This window comes from Tachyglossus aculeatus, chromosome 16, assembly GCF_015852505.1.
Source record: "Tachyglossus aculeatus isolate mTacAcu1 chromosome 16, mTacAcu1.pri, whole genome shotgun sequence".
NCBI lineage: Eukaryota > Metazoa > Chordata > Mammalia > Monotremata > Tachyglossidae > Tachyglossus > Tachyglossus aculeatus.
The window spans coordinates 484,114-507,491 of NC_052081.1; the positions used below are offsets into that span (position 1 = coordinate 484,114).

General features: G+C 54.6%; 1 protein-coding gene across 1 annotated transcript in view; it reads right to left on the bottom strand.

The window, feature by feature from the left end:
• Window positions 1-1,570: 1,570 nt before the first annotated feature.
• TBX15 (T-box transcription factor 15) overlaps window positions 1,571-23,378 on the bottom strand; it is a 41,339-nt gene continuing 19,531 nt past the window's right edge. Inside the window, exons 3-8 of the mRNA XM_038758178.1 lie at window positions 18,329-18,430; window positions 17,517-17,688; window positions 16,939-17,106; window positions 12,692-12,756; window positions 4,979-5,076; window positions 1,571-3,844 (exon numbers count right to left, since the gene is read on the bottom strand). Coding sequence (XP_038614106.1) covers window positions 3,039-3,844; window positions 4,979-5,076; window positions 12,692-12,756; window positions 16,939-17,106; window positions 17,517-17,688; window positions 18,329-18,430 — 1,411 coding nt within the window. The 3' untranslated portion in view covers window positions 1,571-3,038. The remainder of the gene's footprint in view (window positions 3,845-4,978; window positions 5,077-12,691; window positions 12,757-16,938; window positions 17,107-17,516; window positions 17,689-18,328; window positions 18,431-23,378) is intronic.

Genomic DNA, 23,378 nt, shown 5'->3' on the forward strand with positions numbered 1-23,378 from the left:
CAGGACTCACGGGCGGGGAGGCGCCGCCGACTCGGGAGCCCCGGGCCCGGACCCGGAGGAAGTTGGGGAAGGGGCGGGGCCGCCCTCCGTGGGCCCGACGGGCCAAGGGCCGGAAGCCCCCGGCGCTCCGTGGCTCTCAGGCGGCGGCCCGCAGCCTCGTTTCGCTAGATGACGCGCCAGAGAATCAGGAACACGTGGAGTAAATTCCCGCTGCGTCGCAGTCTTCGAGAGGGGGCGGGGCGGCAGCTGCCTCGCTCTAGAGAGCTCGCTCAACCCTCTTCAGTCTCTCCTGACCTCCTCTCCTAAACCAGAGGCCCCGGCTTGACCTCCGAGACGCTCCACGTCCTGTCCTGCCCTGCCCTCTTTCCCTGAAGCTGCTCTCGCCCCCCTGCCCTGCTCGCTCCTCTGGGCCCCCTCCCTAGGGGCAAACTCGTCCCTCCCCTCCCCGGCCCGGCTCGTCCTCCCGCCCCTCCCCCCGCATTCACCCGTTGCCAGAATCTGTTCTCTTCCAGGCAGCGTGCCTGGCTTTCCTGGCGGTGGCCGGACTGTTTCCCTCGTGACATGCAGCTCCCTTCATTCCTCCTTTGTCTCCCGCCAACTCTCTTTCCCCAAGTCGCCGTGGCCTGCACACAAGGTGACTGGCAGCTCGTGCCCCTTGTGCAGGGGGGCGTTGCAGGAGCAGGCCTGGCTCAGGCCTGGGGGGCAGGGGGCGGGGGACACAGAGCTGCCGGCACCTCTTCCTCCGGGGCCGCCAGAGCTCTGTGGGCCGGGTGCAAGCTCCGAGGTCTGGGGGTAGCAGGGCTAGGACCCCCAAGGAGCAGGAAACGGAAACTGCAGCTTTCATGTCAAGTAGCAGGATGCCGACTTTGCTGGTTCTGGATTGAGGAGAGGGGGACGGAGGAGGGGGGATTATGGTTAGTTTTGATATTATATATATATATATATAAACTTCCATGTGCATTCCCTAGCGACTCATTCAGCGTTCTGCACAGAACAGGCACTTACACAGCTAGTGATCATTGCTAGGCAGACTATAAACTCCTCAAGGGCAGGGAAACATTGTACTCCCCCCGGAGTTCAGTACAGGGCTCAGCCCACAGAAAATAGTAATAAATAAATAGTAACGACTAATTGTAGTGAGAGAAAACTGGGGCTCAGAGAGGTTAACTGACTTGTTCAAGGTCACCCAGCAGACCAGGGCTGGGACTAGAACCCAAGTGTCGGGCCTCCCAGTTCTGTACTCTTTCCACTAGATCACAACACCATTGCCTTGCTGGTGAACAGAGGCGATCTCCATTTTCTTGGTCCCTGGCATCCCCTAAATGCCCACTTCAACACACCATGCACAGAACAGATATCACCCGGAAGAGAAACCATCAACTGCTTCTGCCCAGGCCCAGGGATCAGTGGCAAACTAAGCCCCTCTCTACAGCCCGAGACCCGTCGGTTCCCCGGATCTTCCCCTCGGGGTCCCGGCTCCCGGCGAGCCCCGCACCCAGACCCACCCGCTCGGGTCCGGCTTTGGCACAGGAACTTGTGCACAGGAGAAGCAATTGCAGGATTTATTGGGAAGTGTCTGTGCTTGGCACTTAGAAACAGAATTCCGTGCAGAGGGCAAATTTTTATACACCTTTGTCTTCATACATATTTTACATTTCCTTTTTACTGCCCATCTCTCTTCATCACACTGAATTCCCGCTAGGCACATAAATACGTTTATCTACAACACCTCAAAGCCAAAACCCTATAACTGTTGAGTTCCGGTACCATTTCCAATGCCACACTAAATGCTCTCTTGCTCCAAGCTTGTAGCGTAAAGGACTCGAAGGATACAAGGAAAGGAAAAAACTTCAAAAAGCAACGCTCACCCCATGGGGCAGCCGAGCTGGGGTGGGCAGTATTTCTAGAGAAACTCACGCGAGCATGACCTAGCCCAGTGGGGCGGGGGTGGGATGGGGGGGGAAGTGGACCCAAGCCGCCCCGGGTGATAAACCTGGGTTATGAGAGCCCCTCCCGCCCTCCTCTAAGCTGCCCGTTGGAGGGCTAGGGAGTCCCAGGGACAGCCTTGCTGGCTCAAGGTCGCAGAAGCTACATGCTTGGCTGCCCGCCCTCTTGGTCTGCCCCCATGGCGCTTTGACACCCGACCTTGGGTCGAGGTGGGGCAGTGGGGGTGAGCCGGGAGTGTCAGTCTTGGATTGGGCATCTTTCTGTAGGGCCAGGAGGAGACCATCTCCGGGAGAGATACAAGCTACTTTTCAGCACCTGCTGCCTCTCTGTCTGTGTGTCTCTTTCTCTCTCACTCATGGTTACTCTGCCTCTCACTCTCTATCATGGTCTGTCTGTCTCTGTCCCATTCTGCCTCGGTTTCATTCTGTGTCTGCCACTGTATCTGTCTAGATCTCTCACTCAGTGTCTCTCTTTCTTTCCCTCTCCCTCTCTCTCTCTCCTCCCCCCCACCTCATAGCTCCTGGAAAGGTCCTCGCACTCTCAGTCCCTCGCTCTCTGCCATCCCCAATCAAGCAGAAGGCCAGGACCTGGCCCCAGGGTGAAGACGTGATCAGGTGAAGGGAGCCTATGTCCAAAGTCAATCTCTGGCCAGGAAGCCAAATCCAATGCTAGCCCAACTGCCCTCTGCCCTAGAAGTGGCGGGGTGGGTGTTGCTGATAGGCATGAATCCTCCATGAATCCGGCCACAGAGGGCCGAGGCAGGATCCGGGGCTTCCCGCCAGCCGAGGCCCCAGAACTGGGGGTGATGCCCAGGGGAGAAGGAGGCTATCCGGCCTGTGGTCAGAGCCCGAGGGTCCCAGGCCCATGCTGGGGTCGACAAGGCTCTTGAAGGCAGAGGCCCCTGGACATGAGAGCAACCGGCCTGGTCTGGCAGAGGAGGGCATCCAGGGAGAGTCTATGTGCACAGAGAGACACGGGTGGAAGTTTTGTTTATGGCTCTGCAGTTCGCCAAGAGGGCCAGGCCCCACGGGGTGGGAGGATGGGCCGGAGTCTCCGGCTGCCCGGCGAGGCCGTGGTTGCCCAGAGCGGTCTCATGCCATGTGCACGGACATCTGGGAGGAGGCGGCAGCAGAGCCGGGGCCAGGTCCATACTGGCGACCATCACAGGCGTTGGGTGCCGGCGGATGGGCACCCGGAGCCCCGAGCCCATGGAGCCCAGGGTCCGCTGCAGCCGGGAGGTACTGCCTCTCAGCGAAGGCCCCACTGGACGGGGATGGACAGAGCAGCGAGCCCTGGGAGCTGCCCAGTTTCTCCGGGCTGGTGGCCAGCCTTGGGGAGGTGGGGAAGTTGTATCCGTACAGGTTGTAGGGGTTGTGCAGGGAGAAGGCATTGTAGGAGCCCTGCGGCCCAGGGCCTCCACCACCCCCGCCGCCGAATACATGGGGAGATGAGGAGGTAGGTGCCGGGCTGCCCGCCGGCACCACGTATGGGAACTGGGCGGGGGGGAAGGCTCCCAGTTGCCCCCCGTAGCCGTCCATCTTGGAGCTGCTGGGCAGCGTGGGGGGTGTGGGGATCCCCGGGAGCAGAGCCGGAGTCCTGTGCGGCATGAAGGTCTCCGCGGGGGGTGGGCCGGGCGCTGAGGCTCCGGGCAGCCGGGGGAAGCCACCGTCGCCGAGCCCTGGGTAGGTCTGCAGAGTCGCCACATTGCCACGTGCACAAGGCGGATAGTCGGCCAGGTTCAGGTTGCACAGCTGGCTGTCCCGGCAGCCCACGTTGAACGTGTTGGGGGCCAGGTGGAAGGTCGGAGGGGAGCAGGACGGCGACAGCAGGTGAGAGGGTGCTGATGGCGACGGTGTGCCCGTGCTGGATGTGGTGGGCGAGGTGCCCGTGCTGCCCCCTGGAAAACAGGATGGCATGAGGATGCTGCTGAGGCCTAGGTGGGGAGGGGGAGTCAGGAGTCCTGGGAAAGGGGAAGGGCCATCCTTGGTTCAAATCAAGGTACTTGGGCAGGTAGCCTTCTCCGGCCAGTTCCAGCACCTTCACCTGGACGGAGCTCGGACTCAGTACAGCTTTGCTCGAGGGTTGATGTTATGTTATGTTCTAGCGGCTATGACTCTGTGCTACAGTCGCAGCTTGGGAGACAGCTCAAACTCACTGGGGACTGTCCTAATCCTAACCCCCTCCAGGGACAAGGCCCTGCTGTACCCTGGGACTGCCCTCCCTCAATTCCTCACTCGGGTCTCCTGGGCAGGACCTGCTGAGATACCGATTTGGCCCCTGGTGCTAGCAAAGGCCCTACTGTCAGTGGTGTGTCCAGACCCATGCTTTCTTTTTCTGCCCTAATCCCAGGCATAAGGTGCATCCCAGAGGCAGGAGAGACAGCCATCCCAGACCAGACCAGCTGTATGGTTGCCATGATGGCCACTCCATAATTGGGCCTTTGGAGACCAGGGGAGGCATCCCAAAGTAAGGTTACTGATCGTGGCCTGGCTAAAGCCATGGGCAAAGACACATTGCTTTTCTTTCCTCTCTCCTGCCATATTCCTTGGAGAACAGGTGTTGGGAGTGGCCTGGGCACTTTGCCAGGAAGAGGTAACTCAAGAGAGGCTCTGAGCAGATGTAAGGTGAGGGGGAAGATGACTGGGAAGCAGGAGACCGGGGATCGAGGAACAAGTTGAGCCTGGAGAGCAGAGGGCTGGGAGGTTGCGGGAAGCTGGGGAAGGAGACCGGGGAAGTGGGGCTCCCCAAGGTTGGTGGACTCCCAGTAGCTGAAAAGGGTAGGTGGGCCAGGGTCACCGGATGAGTCCTTGGGGGAGGACTTGCCAAGCCACCAGTCATCTGAACTGGGCAGAGCCCTGCTCTGCCAGGCCAGAGCAGCCCAAGATCCCTACAGAAACCAAGAGGAAGATAATTCTTTCCTGCCTCCCAGAGTGATGTCATTGCCGCAGCTTCTGAACCCTCTGGAACCAGAGGAACCCCCTGGGCTGTGCCCCACTTTTACTTAACCACCCTTGGCTTTCTGCTGGCTTACCTTGCTGCTTCTGCATGGTGGTGAAATCTTCGAAGGTCAGAGTGCGCACAGGGGGCCTCCAGAAGGCATAGGTTTCCATGATGGCCTCCAGCCCAGTCCTGCGGGCGAGAGGGAGGCCCAGTGAGGAAGGGGCCAGGTATCCACCCAAAGTGCTGAGCCGGGAGGGGGGACAGGGAGGATCGGGGGGAGTATCGTAACAGAAAGCGCAAGGGCCTGGGAGTCAGAGGACTCGAGTTCTAATGCCTGTTCCATCACTTGTCTGTTGTGTGACCTTTGGCAAGTCACTTTACTCCTCCATGCCTCAGTTACCTCATCTGTAAAATGGGGATTAAAACTGAGCCCCATGTGGGATGTGGACTAAATCCAACCTGATTAACTTGTATCTACTCCAGCATTTTGTACAATCCCTGGCACATAGTAAATGCTAAGCAAATGCCATTAAAAAAAAGAACACAGGTCTGGGAGTCAGAGGACCTGGGTTCTAATCTCAGCTCCGCCACTTACATCAGGTGACCTTGGGCAAGTCACTTAACTTCTCTGTGCATCAGTTTCCTCAGCTGCAAAGTGGGATTTCAATAACTGTTCCCCACAGACTGTGAACGCCATGTGGGACTTGATTATCTTATATCTACCCCAAAGCTTAGTACAGTGCTTGGCGCATAGTAAGCATTTAACAAATACATTATTATTATTACTATTATTGTTATTGTTTTCAATGGGGGAGAGTATGGGAGGGACCTAATAAGCAAAGGAGTCACACTGTCCTGGCCAGGAGGGAGGGCCTAGTGTCTCTCAAACCTGTCACTTAGCATTGTTCTCAACTCCTCCCTTTTTCCAACCCCCATATTCAGTCTGTCACCAAATTCTGACATTTCTTCCTTTGCAATATTTCCAGAACCTTCCCCTTCCTTTCCATCCAGACAGCTTCCAAGCTGACTCAGGAGCTTGTCATAATCATACCGCATCAGCCTCCTTGCTGACTGCCCAGCCTCTACTCTCTCCCCTCTCCAGTCCATACTTCACTCTACTGCCCAGATCACCTTTCTAAAATGTGATTATGCACATCTCCCCTCACCTCAAAAACCTCAAATGGCTTCCCATTCTTCTCTGCAACAAAGAAAACCTCCTAAATGTCATCGGCCTTAAGGCAGTCCATCAATCAATCATATCGGGAAGCAGCATGGCTCAGTGGAAAGAGCCCGGGCTTTGGAGTCAGGGGTCATGGGTTCAAATCCCGGCTCCGCCAATTATTGGCTGTGTGACTTTGGGCAAGTCACTTTACTTCTCTGTGCCTCAGTTCCCTCATCTGTAAAATGGGGATGAAGACTGTGAGCCCCCCGTGGGACAACCTGATCACCTTGTAACCTCCCCAGTGCTTAGAACAGTGCTTTGCACATAGTAAGCACTTAATAAATGCCATTATTATTATTATTATTTATTGAGTGCTTACTGTGTGCAGAACACTGAACTAAATGCTTGGGAGAGTACAATATAACAGAGCTGGTAAACACATTCCTTGCCCACAGTGACCTTACAGTCCAAAGGACAAGCTTACAGTCCATCAGCACTCACTCTCTTACTTATCCTCACTCTTCTCCCACTACCCCAGCTCCCACTCTTTGCTTCTCTCAAGCCCACCTACTGTAACTCATTCTCATCTCTTCTACTGCTAACCTCTTGCTCATTTTTTTAAAATGTTATTTGTTAAGTACTTACTACGTTCCGGGCCCTGTACTAAGCACTGGGGTAGGTACGGAAACAGTGTGACTTAGTGGAAAGAGCATGGGCTTGGGAGTCAGAGGTCATGAGTTCTAATCCCAGCTCTGCCACTTATTAGCTGTGTGACTTTAGGCAAGTCACTTAACTTCTCTGCACCTCAGTTACCTCATCTGTAAAGTGGGGATTAAGACTGTGAATCCCACGTGGGACAATTTATAATAATAATTTAATAATTCTGGTATTTGTTAAGCACTTACTATGTGCCAAGCACTGGGGGAGATACAAGGTCATCAGGATGTCCCACATGGGGCTCACAGTCTTAATCCCCATTTTCCAGATGAGGTAACTGAGGCACAGGGAAGTTAAGTGACCTGCCCAAAGTCACACAGCTGACAAGTGACAGAGCTGGGATTAGAACCCACAACCTCTGACTCCCAAGCCCACACTCTTTCCACTGAGCCACGCTGCTTCTCGAATTGTATTTACCCCAGTGCTTAGAACAGTGCTTGGCACATAGTAAGCACTTAACAAATACCATTATAATTATTATTATTATTATTATTAGCTAATCAGGTTGGGTACTGTTCATGTCCCACAGGGAGCTCACAGTCTTAATCCCAATTTTACAGACGAGGTAACAGACACAGAGAAGTATAGTCATTTGCCTGAAGTCACAGAGCAGACAAGTGGCAGAGCAGGGATTACAACGCTGGTCCTGACTCCTAGGCCCATGATTTATCCCGCTAGGCCATGCTGCTCATGGCCTTCTCCCGGCCTGTAACTCCCTCCAGCTCCCTCCCACTTCTCATCCAGCAGACCACCACTGTCCCCGTCCTTCTTCAAAGCCCTAGTAAAATCAAATCTCCTCCAGGGGGCTTTCCCCAATTGCCTTCTAATCACTCTACTTTCTATCTCCTTACGGCCACCTCAGCACTCATTTACTCACAACCCTTTCCACCCACTTGCCCCATAACCCTTCTGTCCCTATCTTATGTCTCCCATTACTTAAGCCTTTGCGTACTTACAAATTCACTGTTTCGCACATCTGCGATTTATTTTCGCATCCTCCCCAAACAGGTTGCAAGTTCCTTGAGGACAGAGATCATGTCTACTGACTCTATTGTACTCATCCAAGCATTCAGTACAGTGCTCTGCACCCAGTAAACTGTAAATTCCTTGAGGGTTGGGATCATATCTACCGACTCCATTGCATTCTCCCAAGAGCTTAGTTACAGTGCCCTCTGCTCTCCCTACAACCCCAGCTGAGCAAGCACTCAATCAGTACAATTGATTGATTTATTTGATAGTGTTCCACTACTGAGGGCTGGCTGGAACACCCTGGGATGGATGGGATTGGGTCAAGTGGATTGGCCTCACCTCGGCCTGCCCTGAGTCTCCATCTGAGTGGGAGCAGTGATCACAACCTCTCCTTCCTCCCGAAGAGGGCGGGAAGGGTCATGAGACCCAGTGAGACAAAGTCTTACAGTCCTGAGATCCCTGACCCATGGGGACAGAGCGGCAGCTGAAGCTGACTGCCTCCAGGGTGAGTGGGAAAAGCCCTCAAATTCTCATCACACACGACTGTCCAACTTTCATTCATCTGTCTGTCATAGACCTTACTGTATTCGACTGCCTACACATACACCCCAAATTCTCAGCTCATATAACTGTCCCTCCACCATCCACCAAGCTCTTTGAGGAGCTGTGCCTTGTTTTGCTTTTAGTAAATCCCCAGGGCCCAGGATTGCCCTCTGCACACAGTAGGCTGTAGTAGTAGTAATAATAGAATTCATTAAGCTCTTACCGTGTGCAGAACACTGTATTAAACCCTAGGAGAGAATACACAAGTGAGAATTAGACTTAGTCCCTGTCCCTCAAGGGGCTCACAATCTAGGCACCAGAATAGCACTCCACACTCAGTAGGTGCTCAATGTTCTGCACACAGTAAGCACTCAATAAATATGATTGAAAGAATAAATACTACTTAAACTCAATCCAGAGCCCAGGGCAGTAAAGGGGTAGAGGGGACAGGGCAGGAATGTGGAGGCACTGTGGTCCTGCTGTCTTTTTTTTAAGGGTATTTGTTAAGCACTTACTATGTGCCAGGCACTGTACTAAGCTCTATGGTAGATAGAAGCTAATCAGGTTGGACACAGGTAATGTCCCACAAGGGGCTCACAGTCTAAATCTCTATTTTACAGATAAGGTAATTGAGGCACAGAGAAACTAAGTGACTTGCCCAAGATAACCCAACAGACAACTGGTGGAGCCAGGATTAGAACCCAGGTTCTTCTGACTCCCAGGCTTGTGCTCTATCCACTAAGCCACGCTGCTTCTTTCTTCCCAGGAAAAAGGTGTGTTCTCTTTCCAAAGGACCATGCACTTGCAAAGCAGAGCTTTGATGGTCCCTGACCACAGGGCCAGTATTCCGGTTGGGACTCTGGTCCCCTCCAGGTGAGCTATGACTGAATCTGTGGGCTGGAAGTGTCCTCGGTGACTCCCCCTTCTCCTGCCAGAATTTTCTCACGGGCTAGGAATGCCCCAGGCACGGGGAGACGGTGGGGAGAGGAAAGCTGGGCTGCCCTCGGGTGTTTATTAGCTGTTAAGCCGTCAAGAGGAAGCGGTAGGGACCGTCATCCCGCCTGGAGGCCGAGTTCACTGGCCAGGACACAACACGGCCTCCGCGGGCCGTGGCCGCTGCGACCCGGGCTGGCTGACGGCTGGGGTTGTGGGGGAGGAGAGCACAGAAGAGGGGGAGGAGGAGGGAAAGAAGGAAGGCACAGAGGAGCGGGAGGAAAAGAAGGAGGGGGGAGGGGAGGAGGGAACCAGATCGCTAGAGGGCATGTCCGACTCCAGAGCATGGTCTGGTCAGACCTCGAATGGCCACCCCACTTCCCCGTCTCCAGAAAGTCTTTCTGGGGCCTCATGGTATGGGGACGGAGTCAGAGAGAAGGAGGGGGGAGAGAAGAGAAGGAGGGAAGGGTGAGGAAGGAGAGAAGGGTGACGGAGGAGGGGGATCGGAAAATAATCTGGCCGTCCCTGGCGGATTTGGGAATTGCTGGATATGATTCCACATCAGAGTGCTCCCCTCAATCAGAGAGTGGGGGACTTTTCAATGTCCAGGGCCATGGGGCTGGAATTCAAGCCCGCCACGCCTCCTCCTCATCCATGGGTCTCATCCCCCGGCCACTCCCAAAGTTGGACCCTGGTGCCCCGGGGCCCCGTTTCCCTACGCCAGTGCAGCCGCCGCCACGGCGCAGGCTCCTGCCCGGGTGGGGTGACTACACTGCTGGGAGAGAGCCAGCGACAACAGAGCCATCGCCAGCCCTGCAGGGGAGGGGCTGGGCCAGGGGCTGGTCGAGGGGAGGAGAGCGGGGGCGCGCGGGCCGCTCCCCACAGGACAGAACAGGATCCAGCCGGGGGCGGGGGGGGAGGGTTGAGGGCCGGGGGGCCCAGCTCGGGCGGGATCGGCAGCCCAACCCGCCGACTGGAGCCGCCCCCGCCAGGGACACAGGAGGGAGGGTGGGCAGGGGGCCAGGAACCAGCAGAGAAAGAGAGAGAGAGAGAGAAAGCGTGTGCACGTCAGCCTGGAAAAATGGGACTAACGACCGGGGGAAATCCGGGAAAGGCTAACCCCGGAGGCTGGGCCCCACAGGGCCGTGCTGCTGCTCTCTCCTCCTCCTTCCTCCACCCCAGACTGCACTCCCCCCACCCACCTCAGCTCACTCAGCTGCCAGAGGCCCCAACCCAGTGGGGGTCCACAAAGGTCTCGTCATCATCATCAACTGCATCAGCGGGAGAGCCTTCTCCAGACTCCTGACCCCTCACCTTGGGCTGGATCCACCCTGGTCACCTTCTCTGCACTGACCGGGGCCTGAACCACCCTCCCAAGTCCAACAGAGCTTAGATGGCAGCAGCTGCTGAGGAGCAACCATTCGTGAGGCCCTGTGGCAGGTGAGAACCAGGTGGGGCAACCTTCTATGCCGTACTGTGGGCACAGCCCCAGCGTGTGGTGGGGGGTGGGGGGAGGGAGAAGAGGGAAGTTACAAGAGTGGGAGATTATAGCGGGGAAGGGCAGAGGCTACAGGAGAGGCAGATGCCCCCTCCCCGCTACTCAGTTTGCAGGCCGCTCCCGCGCCCCACTCCTCTGTCCTAGTGTTGTTTTTGGACATGATTCCTGGCCTGACCAAGGAAGCAGAGAAACCTGGCCAGGACTGAGTCCCCACCGGGGCAGACAGCCTGGCCGGACCCCCCCCCCCCCCCACCGCCCAGTCAGTGACCACTTCCAGATGCAGCCTGGAGGCCATCATGGCCCTGGGCCTAAGAAGCAGTCCCCACCTCAATTAGGAGGAGACCAGCCCCCCAGCCTCCTGTGCCCAAACAGAAAAGGGATGGGGAAGCATCAGCACCCCCACCTGCTGTCTCTGGACCTGTGGGAAGGTCGTGAGGGTCTGACTCCTCTCCCTACTAGGGGAACTCTGCACACTGGCCCCTCTTCCGCCTTTCAGCTTTTGGCTCACCCGGCATCAGGTTGAGGCCTTGATGATGCTCTCCTCAGTCAGCCCCATTGGCTAGCGCCCATTGTCCATTAACCACTACCCTTACATCCCTTTTCAATGGGCATCCTGATGGATCCTGATTCAGGGCTTTGTCTCTGCCAACTGGAGAGTCCCCTCCCCTCCTCTGGAACAGTGGTTAGGGTGAGAGGCAGTGTGGCCTGGGGGAAAACCATGGGCCTGGGAATCAGAGGACCTGGGTCCTAATCCCAGCTCTACCACCTGTCTGCTGTGTGACCTTGGGCAAGTCACTTAACTTCCCTGTGGCTCAGTTACCTCATCTGCAAAATGGGTATTAAGACCATGAGCCCCACATGGGACACAGACTGTGTCCAACCTGATTAGCTTGTAACTACCCGAGCGCTTAATATGGTGCCTGAAACATACCTTTTTTAAAAGAAAGCTTCTGAACCAAGAGCACAGTTCAGTCCCATGGGAGAGAGGGAGGATGAGGGTAGAATGGGATTGGCCTCAGCAGGGCCCTGGAAAATCTGTCACTTAGGAGACCAATCACATGGACCAAGGATATACACGCTTGTATGTTCCCCCTACACTGAGTGTTTTTCCTTTTTCTGAATGACAGTTTGAGCCTTGGTCCATTGAGTTTCTAAGTCTTTCATTGCCCCAAGTGTCTTCTAAGTTTTCTCCTCTCCTCCTCTCTCCCCACACCAGCCCTCTGAGGGCCATAAGCAGTGTCCTCCAGGCCAACCCTGTGGTCTGGTCAGCTGAAATACATCTCCAACTCTAACATCACAGAACCCCACCCCTCCTTCTTCCAAATCTTTCTGGGCATGGATTGTTCTGCCTTTCATTTGCTTCCATTTGTTGTTTGTCATTAGTTCTCGTGGGAGATCTAGTGCTCAGAGCCTGGGGTAGAGAGTCAGGAGATACGAGTTCTAGTCCCAACTCTGGTCTTGGCCTGCTGGGTGACCTTGGGCAGGTCACTTCACCTCTCTGGGCTTCAGTTTCCTCATTTGGAAAATGGGAATAAGATCCCTCTCTTCTTCCTTGTGAGCCCCATAAGGGTGAGGGACTTCATCCAATCTGATTATATTGTAGGTGTCCCAGCTCAATGCATGATGTTTGACACAGAGTCAGTTCTCGAAAAATGATATCAATGATAATGATAGAAACTATGATGAAAATGCAGAAAGCAGGGGCCCAACAAAAGTCCACAGCCATCAGCCAAGGGAGGACTGTGCCGAGGGGACACACTCTTAGGCTAAGAAAAAACAACTGGAGGGAGGAGCTCCCTAGCCCCACATTCTCAGTAGGCATTGTCCCACACTTCCTATTGAGCTTGACATGAAAAACAACTGGAGGGAGGAGCCCCCTAGCCCCACATCCTCAGTAGGAATTGACCCACACTTCCCACTGAGTTTGATGCAGGACAGGAAGTCTAGTCCCACTCTCCCACCCCGACCCCTGCCCATCATACCTGTTCCGGCCAGAATCTCTGAATCCTTTGGCAAAGGGGTTTCGGTCTATTTTCAGTCGGGTGATCTGGAGAGGGAAAAGATTCTGATCAGTGTTCCAGGCTCGAGTGCAGGTTCTCATTGATTCCTGCTCCCCTGGACAGCCTGGGGCTCAGCATTTTCCTTTCTCTTCCTTCACTGGCTATACAAGTCCAATCCACTCAGTGGGCCTGAGGGAACTGCCATGCTGAGCATCAGGGGATTTGGGCTGGGCCAGGGGCTAAGGCTCTGGAGTCTTGGCTCAGGGCAGAGTGTTTGACAGAGCCGACCTGCCGTGTTCAGAGGCAGCACAGACAGAGCTGACAAATACTCCGACGGCTCCTGGTTTGGGCTGAGTCGGCTCCAGGTCCTACTCACCCTCACCCCCTGGCCTGCCCGGGTCTGGGTCCACAGGTCCACACAGACAAGCAAAGACCTCATAGCCACAACCTATTGTCCCAGCTCCAAGCTTCCCTCACATGCTGCCCAGACTCTGGACCTGCCTGTCTCCCCTGCAGGACTCCTCCCATCAGAGCTCCTTGAGGGGCTGTATTTCCACCTGACCTCGGGCCTGGGGTTTTACTCCTCTGTTACCTTCAACTGGGCTTAATCAATCAATCTATCATTGGTATTTATTGAGCACTTATTGTGTGTACAGCACTATACTAAGCGCTTGGGAGATTACAATGCAACAGAGTTGCGTGGCTCAGTGGAAAGAGCCCGGTCTTTGGAGCCAGAGGTCATGGTTCGAATCCCAGCTCCGCCACATGTCTGCTGTGTGACCTTGGGCAAGTCACTTAAATTCTCTGAGCCTCAGTTCCCTCATCTGTAAAACGAGGATTAAGACTGTGAGCCCCACGTGGGACAACCTGATCACCTTGTATCCCCCCAGTGCTTAGAGCAGTGCTTTGCACATAGTAAGCACTTAATAAATGCCATTATTATTATTATTATCTCCTGTCCCTTGCATGGGCTCCCCTTGCCACTGGGCTTTAGTATTGCTCCCATGCACCTTCCCAAATGCCCACTGGGCAGGCCCCGAACATTCTCGGAACACCCCCAAGACCCCCTCCCATTCACCCCCTGCCCTGGTTTTCTCAGTGGTGTCCCCAGCTTGGCACTGAGGTCAGAGTCTGTCCAGAGTGACCCCAGTCTGTCAGGAGATCTTGCCCTAGAGAGCCAGATTCCAGACACCCGCATGCCTGTTTCCCAGGGGAAAATACATCCCTGCTCCCCAGTCCGAGCCCCACCCCACCCCCAGCACAACCCAAGTGGCTCACTGATAACCAGCAAAGGTGAATGCCAAAGCCAATCAGGCCTGGAACGCCCTCCCTCTGCCCATCCGCCAAGCTAGCTCTCTTCCTCCCTTCAAGGCCCTGCTGAGAGCTCACCTCCTACAGGAGGCCTTCCCAGACTGAGCCCCTTCCTTCCTCTCCCCCTCATCCCCCTCTCCATCCCCCCATCTTACCTCCCTCCCTTCCCCACAGCACCTGTATATATGTATATATGTTTGTACATATTTTTTGACTCTATTTATTTATTTATTTTATTTGTACATATCTATTCTATTTATTTTATTTTGTTAGTATGTTTGGTCTCTGTCTCCCCCTTTTAGACTGTGAGCCCACTGTTGGGTAGGGACTGTCTCTATATGTTGCCAATTTGTACTTCCCAAGCGCTTAGTACAGTGCTCTGCACATAGTAACAGCTCAATAAATACGATTGATGATGATGATGATGATGATGCTTTAGGCTGGCTGGTCCAAAGACCTGACCGATCTCCTTTCTTCCTGCTGGCCTGTTTGGGCACAGCTAAGTGCTGGTCTGACTCCCTGCTGTAGGCTGGGGGGTTAGAGGGGGTTGTTGCCAAGAAACACGAGCTGTTCCTCATCCAGCTGAGCGTCAGCGAGCCACCCCAGCCAAGACTCGCACCCGTGGACAGACTGTCGCCAGCTCCCAGTCTCTGGCCTGGTCTGGGCTGGGTTTGTGTTTTCCTAATATTTCCAATTACCCACTGAATGATCCACTGATTTTATTACCCTTCAATCCCCCCAAAAACGGAGGCTGGGGCAAGCTTCTTTAGAAATGAGGTACTATAGTGCAGACAGGGGCCCCTGCTCGTGGGGTCCCCAATCCACAGCAGGCCCCTATCGAGGGGATCCCCCTGTCCCTGGGACCCACTGCCCTGGGACAACCCTACCCACAGAAACCCATTGCCCATTGGACAACTCTACCCACAGAGACCTTCTGCCCATGAAATCCACCACTACCAATCTTCTCAAATTGCTTCACTCCCCACAACTCTCCAAGGTCTCAGACCCACCCCAAAGGAGCTGCTTCCTAGGCCCCTTCCTCTGCCCCCATCCCTGGAGCCTGTGGTCCCAGCCATCCTTGAGAGTTCTGGCTCGTTGGAGACACGTTTGCCGCTAACCTGCTTTTCTTTCCCTTCACTGTCCACTCCAAGTGGGCTTTCATCGCAGACCTCCTTCCTGGGCCTCCTTCCCAGGCTTTCTTCCCGGGGAATCCGGCTCTCATCCAAGCCCACGAAGAGGACGTCAGCCCCAACATCTTCTCCTCCCCCAGGTTGGGGCCTTCCACACCCACCTCAGCCTTTCTGTGCCAACTCCACATTTGGGCACTTGTAACACTTCTGTACATATCAACTTTCACACTTTATTGTTTAAACACTCACGATCTACAAAGCTGCTTCTTCCTCCTCTCTGTAAATGGTTTTAGGGTCTGTGTCCCCAACTAGACTGTAATTAGGGAAGGGATTGAGTTTACTAACTCCATGTACTCTCCCATGTGCTTAATATAGTTCTTTGCACACAGTGGATGCTCAATAAATACTACTGATGAATGGCAGCAGCCTAGGCTGCCTTTCTCATTTTTCCACTCACTCTCCGCCCTGACCCCTAGCCCCACTGTCATCCTGGGGCCTCTCTGGAAATCCCTTCCACGTGAGCAAGGGAAGAATCAGACAATTTCTGTTCCATGGGCCTCAGCTGCTCTCATTTTCTCTTTTCCCACTCCCTTCTATGTTGCCCTTCCACTTGGATTTGTAACCTCTGTTCGCCCCTTCCTAAGTCCCACAGAAGTATTCATTCTTATTATTATTTATTAATAATAATGTATTTACATTAATGCCTGACTCCCGCTTCTAGACCATAAGCTTGCTGTGGGCAGGGAACATGTTGACCAATTCTGTACTATTGTACTCTCCCAAGCACTTACTACAGTGCTTTGTACACAGTAAGCACTCAATAAATATGATTGATTGATTATTGATTAACTGACTGATCACAGGCCAAGCTGAATTGCCAGTCTGCACAAATCAAGCCCAGGGCTGCTGCTTCCAATCAGGGAGTAGAGGGGGTGTGTCCAGGAGAGGTCTGGCAAGGGTCTGGCTCAGTGCCCTGCTCTCAGCCAGAGCCTGGCATGGTACCCTCCCCAAAGCCAGTGCTCGCATAGTGCCCTGCACATAACCAGCATGTGTCAGACCTAGGTCCATCCAGGCCAGGACATTGTCCCCACGAGTAACACTAGGACATACCAGTCCCCCTCCTTGACACCCCATCCCATATTTCCAGGTGGATGATTAACAGCCCTACAATGTCCACTCAGTTGCCCTTCGAAGAATCATCATCATCATCAATGGTATTTACTGAGTGCTTACTATGTGCAGAGCACTATACTAAGTGCTTGGAAGAGTACAACCTGGAGCCAGAGTGGGGCTCTAGTCCCAGCTCTGCCACTGGGCTGCTGTGTGATCTGGGGCAACTCACTGAACCTCTCTGGGCTGAAGGCTCCTGCTCTGGGAAAGTTGGAGGGTAATGCTGGCCTCTCAGGGCTGCTAAGAGGGTGACCAGGATCACTGATCTGGAAGCGCCTTGGGAAACCAGAGTGTTCTACCCCCACCAGAGGTCGGAGTTATTATTATTCAAGGAGGAAGGAGTCCCAGAGTGGACCTGGGCTGGGGAGGAAACTCAGGGAGTGCCCCCCCACCCCCATCCCCTTGTCCCGAGCTCGTTGTTGGGTAGGGACCGTCTTTATATGTTGCCGATTTGTACTTCCCAAACGCTTAGTACAGTGCTCTGCACACAGTAAGCGCTCAATAAATACGGTTGAATGAATGAATGAAAGAAGACCGGAGGGGAGCCGAGCAGGGTCCTCCCTCCTTCCCTCTCTCGGGCCGAGCCACTAGGCCCCAGGCCAGAGGGCGGGACCTCACCTGCTGGTTCTGATAGGCCGTGACCGTGGTGAAGACCGTCTCGGGAAAGTTGAAGGTTTTCACCCCGTCGCCCACCGGGACGGGCTTGGTGGGAGAGAGGTCGCTGCTGAAATCCTTCCGGATCACGTGTACTCGGGGCTGGTACTTGTGCATAGAGTGCAGGATGATCTGGGGTTGGGGGAGGAGCACGGGGCGGCGGGGGTGGGGGGGAGGTGTCACAGCCCGCCCCGAGTCCCCCACCCCCATCCACCCTGGGGACGCCGCCCAGGACCCCAGAGCCGGGGGCTAAAGGGAGGCAGGCCGTCTGGTGTGCTCAGGAGGAGAGCGGACAGGCGGGGCAGAGCCCCTGGACCGTGGCCACAAGGCGACACCGCGATCACCGTGGCCAAGAGTTCGGCCCGAGCAACCCTGCCGCCTCCCGGGCTCCGAAGGGCGTCCAAACAGACCGGACCAGCTCTGACCCCCGGACCCAGCCTGGCAGCCGGGCCGGACCGGCCCCTCCACCGACTACTACCCTCCCGAGAACCGAGGTGGAGGACGGGGCCAAGGGGAAGACCAACTCGGGATCCGTGACTCACGTGTCCTTGGTCATCCAGCTCATTGTTGGTCAGTTTGAGCTTGTCGAAACTGACCACCTGCCTCATCCACGTGTCTCCGGATGCCAGGGAATCGGGGTGGATGTAAACCCGCGGCGGGACCGGGGAGTCGGCGTTCCCGGCAACCATCCACTTAGAGCTGTGATACACATACCTGCCGGGGCGGGGAGGAGGAGGGGGTGGGAGGTAAGGTAAGCGTCTCCCCGGGTCAGCCACTCCGAGTGCCCACCCCTCCCCCGCTGCCCACATCCTGAGCCCACACGGGCAAAGTTGTGTTATGGGGCTTTACTGTAACCTTTCACCTTCCAAATGCAAACCGGGTCGCGCCCGGGACACTTTTCCTAATAGGAAACATCTCCTCTGCTCGGCCCCAAACCCTGCCCCGCCCGGTCGGAAACCCCCAGACCCAAGCTGCTTGTTAACCGTTCTCTCAGCGGAAGCCTGGGCCGAGAGGACCCGTAAGGAGAGCTGCGGATTTCGGGACAAAACCTCTTCGTGGGGGCTGGTCTGCCCAGGGAATAGGTCTGCGCCTCTCGGCGAGGGTCGCCTGGTCAATCCTCTCCTCGACCCGGGGTTCTGCCCCCCGGCACACCCCAACTCCACCCGCCAGCCAATCCCGCCCCAACTACTGAACGAAGACTCAGGGCGAGCCGCTCAAATCTCTTTTTTTCCGAGATGCTGACCCCACTTCGTCGCTTTCCCTCAGGCCCTCCCCTTCCCTCCCCCTTGGCCTCGTCCTGCTCTCTAGCCCCGCCTCCCCCAGGCCTCTGCCCCCCGCCCCCCGACTCCGGCACCTGTATCGCTTGCTGTCCACAGGGACGATGTCCATGGCTATGTAGTACTGCTGGTGAGGATCCAGGCCTGTGATCTTCACTCTCATGGCGGGAAACATCCTCCTGGGGAAAGAGAGGCCGGTCACGGGAAAAGGGGATGAAGCAGGGAGCCCGGCATCCCGGAGGAGAGGGCACCCGGAGGGAGAGTTATGCCCGCCCCGCCCCGCCCCCGGGACCCTTTCCTCCCGGGAGCTGCAGCCCCATCCTGGCCTCCTCGCCAGCATTGCTCTGGCCCAAGAGAGGGGGAGAACGGACCGGGAAACGCATTCACTTATCGGTACTTACTGGGCAACTACTGTGCGTAAAGCAGTCAGTCAATCGTATTGATTGAGTACTTACTGTTGAGCAGAACACTGAACTAAGCGCTTGAGAGAGTACAGTACAACAATAAACAAACACATTCCCTGCCCATAACGGGCTTACAGTCCAGAGGGGAAAACAGACATTAATAAAAATAAATTAATTACAGATATGTACATAAGTGCTGTGGGCTGAGACGCAGAATGAATAAAGGAAGCAAGTCAGGGCAATGCAGAAGGGGGTGGGTGGAGAGGAAAGGGGGGGTTTCACTGGGGAAGGCCTCTTGGAAGAGATGTACCTTTAATAAGGTTTTGAAGGTGGCAAGAGTAATTGTCTGTCGGTTATGAGGAGGGAGGGCATTCCAGGCCAGAGGCAGGGCATGAGCTAGAGGTGGGTGGCTACAGAGCACTGTACTGAGTACCAGGGAGCTCAAGAAAGTAAAACACTAGGCTTCGACCTTTAAAAGCCTGCAATCTAATGGGGGGAGATTGAATAGATATAATGGGAACAAGGGAAAAACAGATAACTATAGCAACTAAGAAAGTAAAAATTGAATAAACCAATAGTCGATCAATGGCATTTATTAAGCACTTGCTGTGTGCAGAGCCCTGTTCTAAACGCTTGGGAAAAGACAATAGAACAGAGCAGGTAGATGTGAACCCTGCCCACAAGGAGTTTACAGTCTACAAAAGGAGGCAGACAAAAAAAAATTACAGATAGGGAAAATAGTAGAGTATAACGATATTTACGTAAGTGCTGTGAACCTGGGGTGACTTTCAACGTGCTTTTAATGAATACACAATCAAGTGCACAATCGACGGTGAGTGCAAGGTGGATAGGAAAAATTAGGTACTGGTTAGGGAAGATCTCTTGATTTTAGGAGGGTTTTGAAGGTGGGGAGAGAGGTAGGCAGTTGTATATAAAGGGGGATACTGGGCTATAAGCTACTTGTGGGTAGGAACCAAAATACTAATTCCACTGCACCCTCCCAAGAGCTTAGTTCAACTCTCTGCACACAGTAGGCGCCCAGAACAGCGCTCTGCACACAGTAGGCGTCCAAAACAGCTGTCTGCACAGAGTAGGCACTCGTTGGACCTGGTATTCCGTTTGTTATCCTACCTCCTGGCCGGCTGTTGGCAACATTTCTCGTAAACAGAACCTGATCCCACATGCTAAGCAGTCATTCTATATTTGCACAGCCTCGGTCCCGGGGGTCCGAGGTCTGGAGAAGGGGCTCGCGGGTGGGGCCGAGCTCCCCTCCTGATTCCCCGTCGCCCCCTGCTGCAAGCCCACGGCCTCATTCTGGCGATGCCCACGGTTCCCGCACGACAGCCCCCTTTGGCCCCATCTGGCTTCCGTCCTACGGGCCAGGCAGACCTACGACTGGGTGGGTTTTGGTCCAGGGAAAAGAACTCCGATGTCATTTCCTCTCTGCCTCTGCCCTGCCCTCGTGCCAGTCGGACTCCGGCGGGCACTGCCACACCCCCGACGCGTTTTCTGCTGGAGCTGACTCTTCCTTCTCAGACCGTGCTCCAGCAGGGGAAACTGAGGCCTGGTAAGTTCAGGGTGTGCCTCCGTGGTGCCTGGTCTCGGCTCCAGGGCTCCGGGGCTGCAGGCTCCCGTATCAGGGGGAAGCCTCTTTTGCGGGCTCCTCCTCCTCCTCCCATCCCCTTACTGTAGGGGTTCCTCATGGGGCAGTTTTTGGTCTCCTCCTGTTCTCTATCTACACTCACTCCCTTGGTGAACTCGTTCGCTCCCACGGCTTCAACTATCATCTCTACGCTGATGACACCCAAATCTACATCTCTGCCCCTGCTCTCTCTCCCTCCCTTCAGGCTCGTGTCTCCTCCTGCCTTCAAGACATCTCCATCTGGACGTCTGCCCGCCATCTAAAACTCAATCTGCCCAAGACTGAACTCTTCATCTTCTCTCCCAAACCCTGTCCTCTCCCTGACTTTCCCGTCACTGTAGACGGCACTACCATTCTTCCAGTCTCACAAGCCCGCAACCTTGATGTCATCCTAGACTCTGCCCTCATTCACCCCACACATCCAATCTGTCACCAAAACCTGCCGGTCTCACCTCCACAACATCGCCAAGATCTGCCCTTTCCTCTCCATCCAAACTGCTACCTTGCTGGTTCAATCTCTCAACCTATCCCAACTGGATTACTGCATCAGCCTCCACTCTGATCTCCCATCTCTCCCCGCTTCAGTCTATACTTCACTCAGCTCCTCTGATTATCTGCCCTGATTATCTGTCCAGGGGCCTGGACATCTGGCAAAAACGCTCCTCCGGCCTTCTGTCTGGCTCGCGCCCTCCAGGTGGTCCGCAGCCGAACCTTTTCGGCACCAGGGCCCTGCGGCTGGCTGGGAGTTCGGGCCGGCGTCCCTGGGCTGCGCCACCCCCCGCCCCCTGCCTCGGGGCCGACTCTGTCCGCGGTGCTGACCGGGGCGGAGTGGGGGGGGGGGGGGAGCGAGCGGCCTCAGGGGAGGCGCCGCAGGTCAGATCGGCCAATCGCCCTGGAGCCCAGGAACTCTCCCCTGTCAGCAGCCATGGGGTCCCGGGGGACAGAGAGGAGGTAGTTGAGGAGGGAGAAGAGTGGACCAGACAGTGGCCCCTGGCTCTGCCCCTTCCTAACTCCTGCCCTTTCCCTGAGACTGCTACAGCCCTGGCCCCTGCCTCTTGCCCCTGCCATATCCCTGCCCCTTCCCCTGCCTCTGCCCCTTCATGATTCTGCCTCTGTACCATGCCTCTATTCTGCCCCTCCCTCTGGCCCGCCGTCTGACCTTAACCCCATCTCTGTCCCCGAGCCTGCTTAGCTCATGTCCCATTCCAGCAAGGCTCTGACGTTACAAGAAAAATATTCTCAGGCCTATGCCTTTACCTAGCCCTGAGCAAGACCTTAACCCTAACCTCTGGCCTAGTTCCTCTGGACTGTAAGTACCTTACGGGCAGGGATCGTATCTATCAACTCGTTTATATTGTGCTTTCCCATTCATTCATTCAATCATATTTATTGAGCTCTTACTGTTTGCAGAGCACTGTACTAAGCGCTTAATAATGATGGTATTTGCTAAGTGCTTACTATGTGCGAAGCACTGTTCTAAGCGCTGGGGGGATACAAGGTTGACAGGTTGTCCCATGTGGGGCTCACAGTCTTAATCCCCATTTTCCAGATGAGGTAACTGAGGCACAGAGAAGTTAAGTGACTTGCCCAAAGTCACACAGTTGACAAGCGGTGGAGCCGGGATTAGAACCCATGACCTCTGACTCCCAAACCTGTGTTCTTTCCACTGAGCCATGCTCCCAGGGCCTGAGTGCAGTGCACTGCACAAAGGAAGCACGCAGTAAATACCACTGATTGATCGATGGATTGGTTGACCTCCTTGTAACCCATGCTGGCTGTGGGAAGTACATCCCACCCAGAAACATCCTCCCTGCAGCACTGCCATCCTGGGACAATCAATCAATCAATCAATCAATCGTATTTATTGAGCACTTACTGTGTGCAGAGCACTGTACTAAGCGCTTGGGAAGTACAAGCTGGCCAGTAGGCTCTCCTCAGTCCAGGCTCGGCACACTGATCTCCATCTCAAACTCTTTAGGCCAAGTGGGAGAAAGGGGGTGTTCCTGCAATATTGTCTCTGATTGGCGAAGGCCCAGGAGGCCCAGGGACAGCTCATCTATGCACCCCCTTACTCTTGCTTTCCCACATCCTTGCTTCAGCAATCTATGATCCCTCATCCCTGGCTACCTCCTGAATAATTAATAATTGTAGTATTTGTTGTGTGCTTACTATATGCCAAGCATTGCACTAAGCCCTTGTATAAATACAAGATAATCAGGTTAGTTGCAGTCTCTGTCCCACATTGTGCTCAAAGTCTAAGTAGGAAGGAAAACTGAATTCCCATTTTACAGATGGGGAAGCTTAGATGCAGAGAACCGAAGTATAGTGGCCAAGGTCACACAGTAGACAGGTGGTAGAGCTGGGATTAGAACCCAGGTCCTCTGTCTCTCAGACCTGAGCTCTTTTCACCAGACATGTGTTGTCGCCTCCAGAGGCAGAGCATGGAAGAGACCAAACAAAGAGATGAAATGAGGGGTGTGATACTTTCCAGGGAACATATATACCTCCTTTCACCTTGCCTAGTCACCCAGCACAGCACTGAGGCACAGTGCTGGAAGGGAGGAGCAGGGATTCCCCAAATGTTGGGGTGAATTTACACTCTAACCCTTTCTAGAATCAGTGTGGCTTAGTGGATGAGCACGGGCCTGGGAGTCAATCAATCAATCAATCAATCGTATTTATTGAGCGCTTACTGTGTGCAGAGCACTGTACTAAGCGCTTGGGAAGTACAAGTTGGCAACATATAGAGACAGTCCCTACCCAACAGTGGGCTCACAGTCTAGAAGGGGGCAACAGAGAACAAAACCAAACACACTAACAAAATAAAATAAATAGAATAGATATGTACAAGTAAAATAGAGTAATAAATATGTACAAACATATATACATATATACAGGTGCTGTGGGGAAGAGAAGGAGGTAAGATGGGGGGATGGAGATGGGGACGAGGGGGAGAGGTTGTCAGTTAAGGACCTGAGTTCTAATCCCAACTCTACCATTTGTCTGCTGTGTGACCCTGGGCAAGTCACTTAACTTCTCTGTGCCTCAATTACCTCAGCTGTAAAATGGGAATTTAGACTG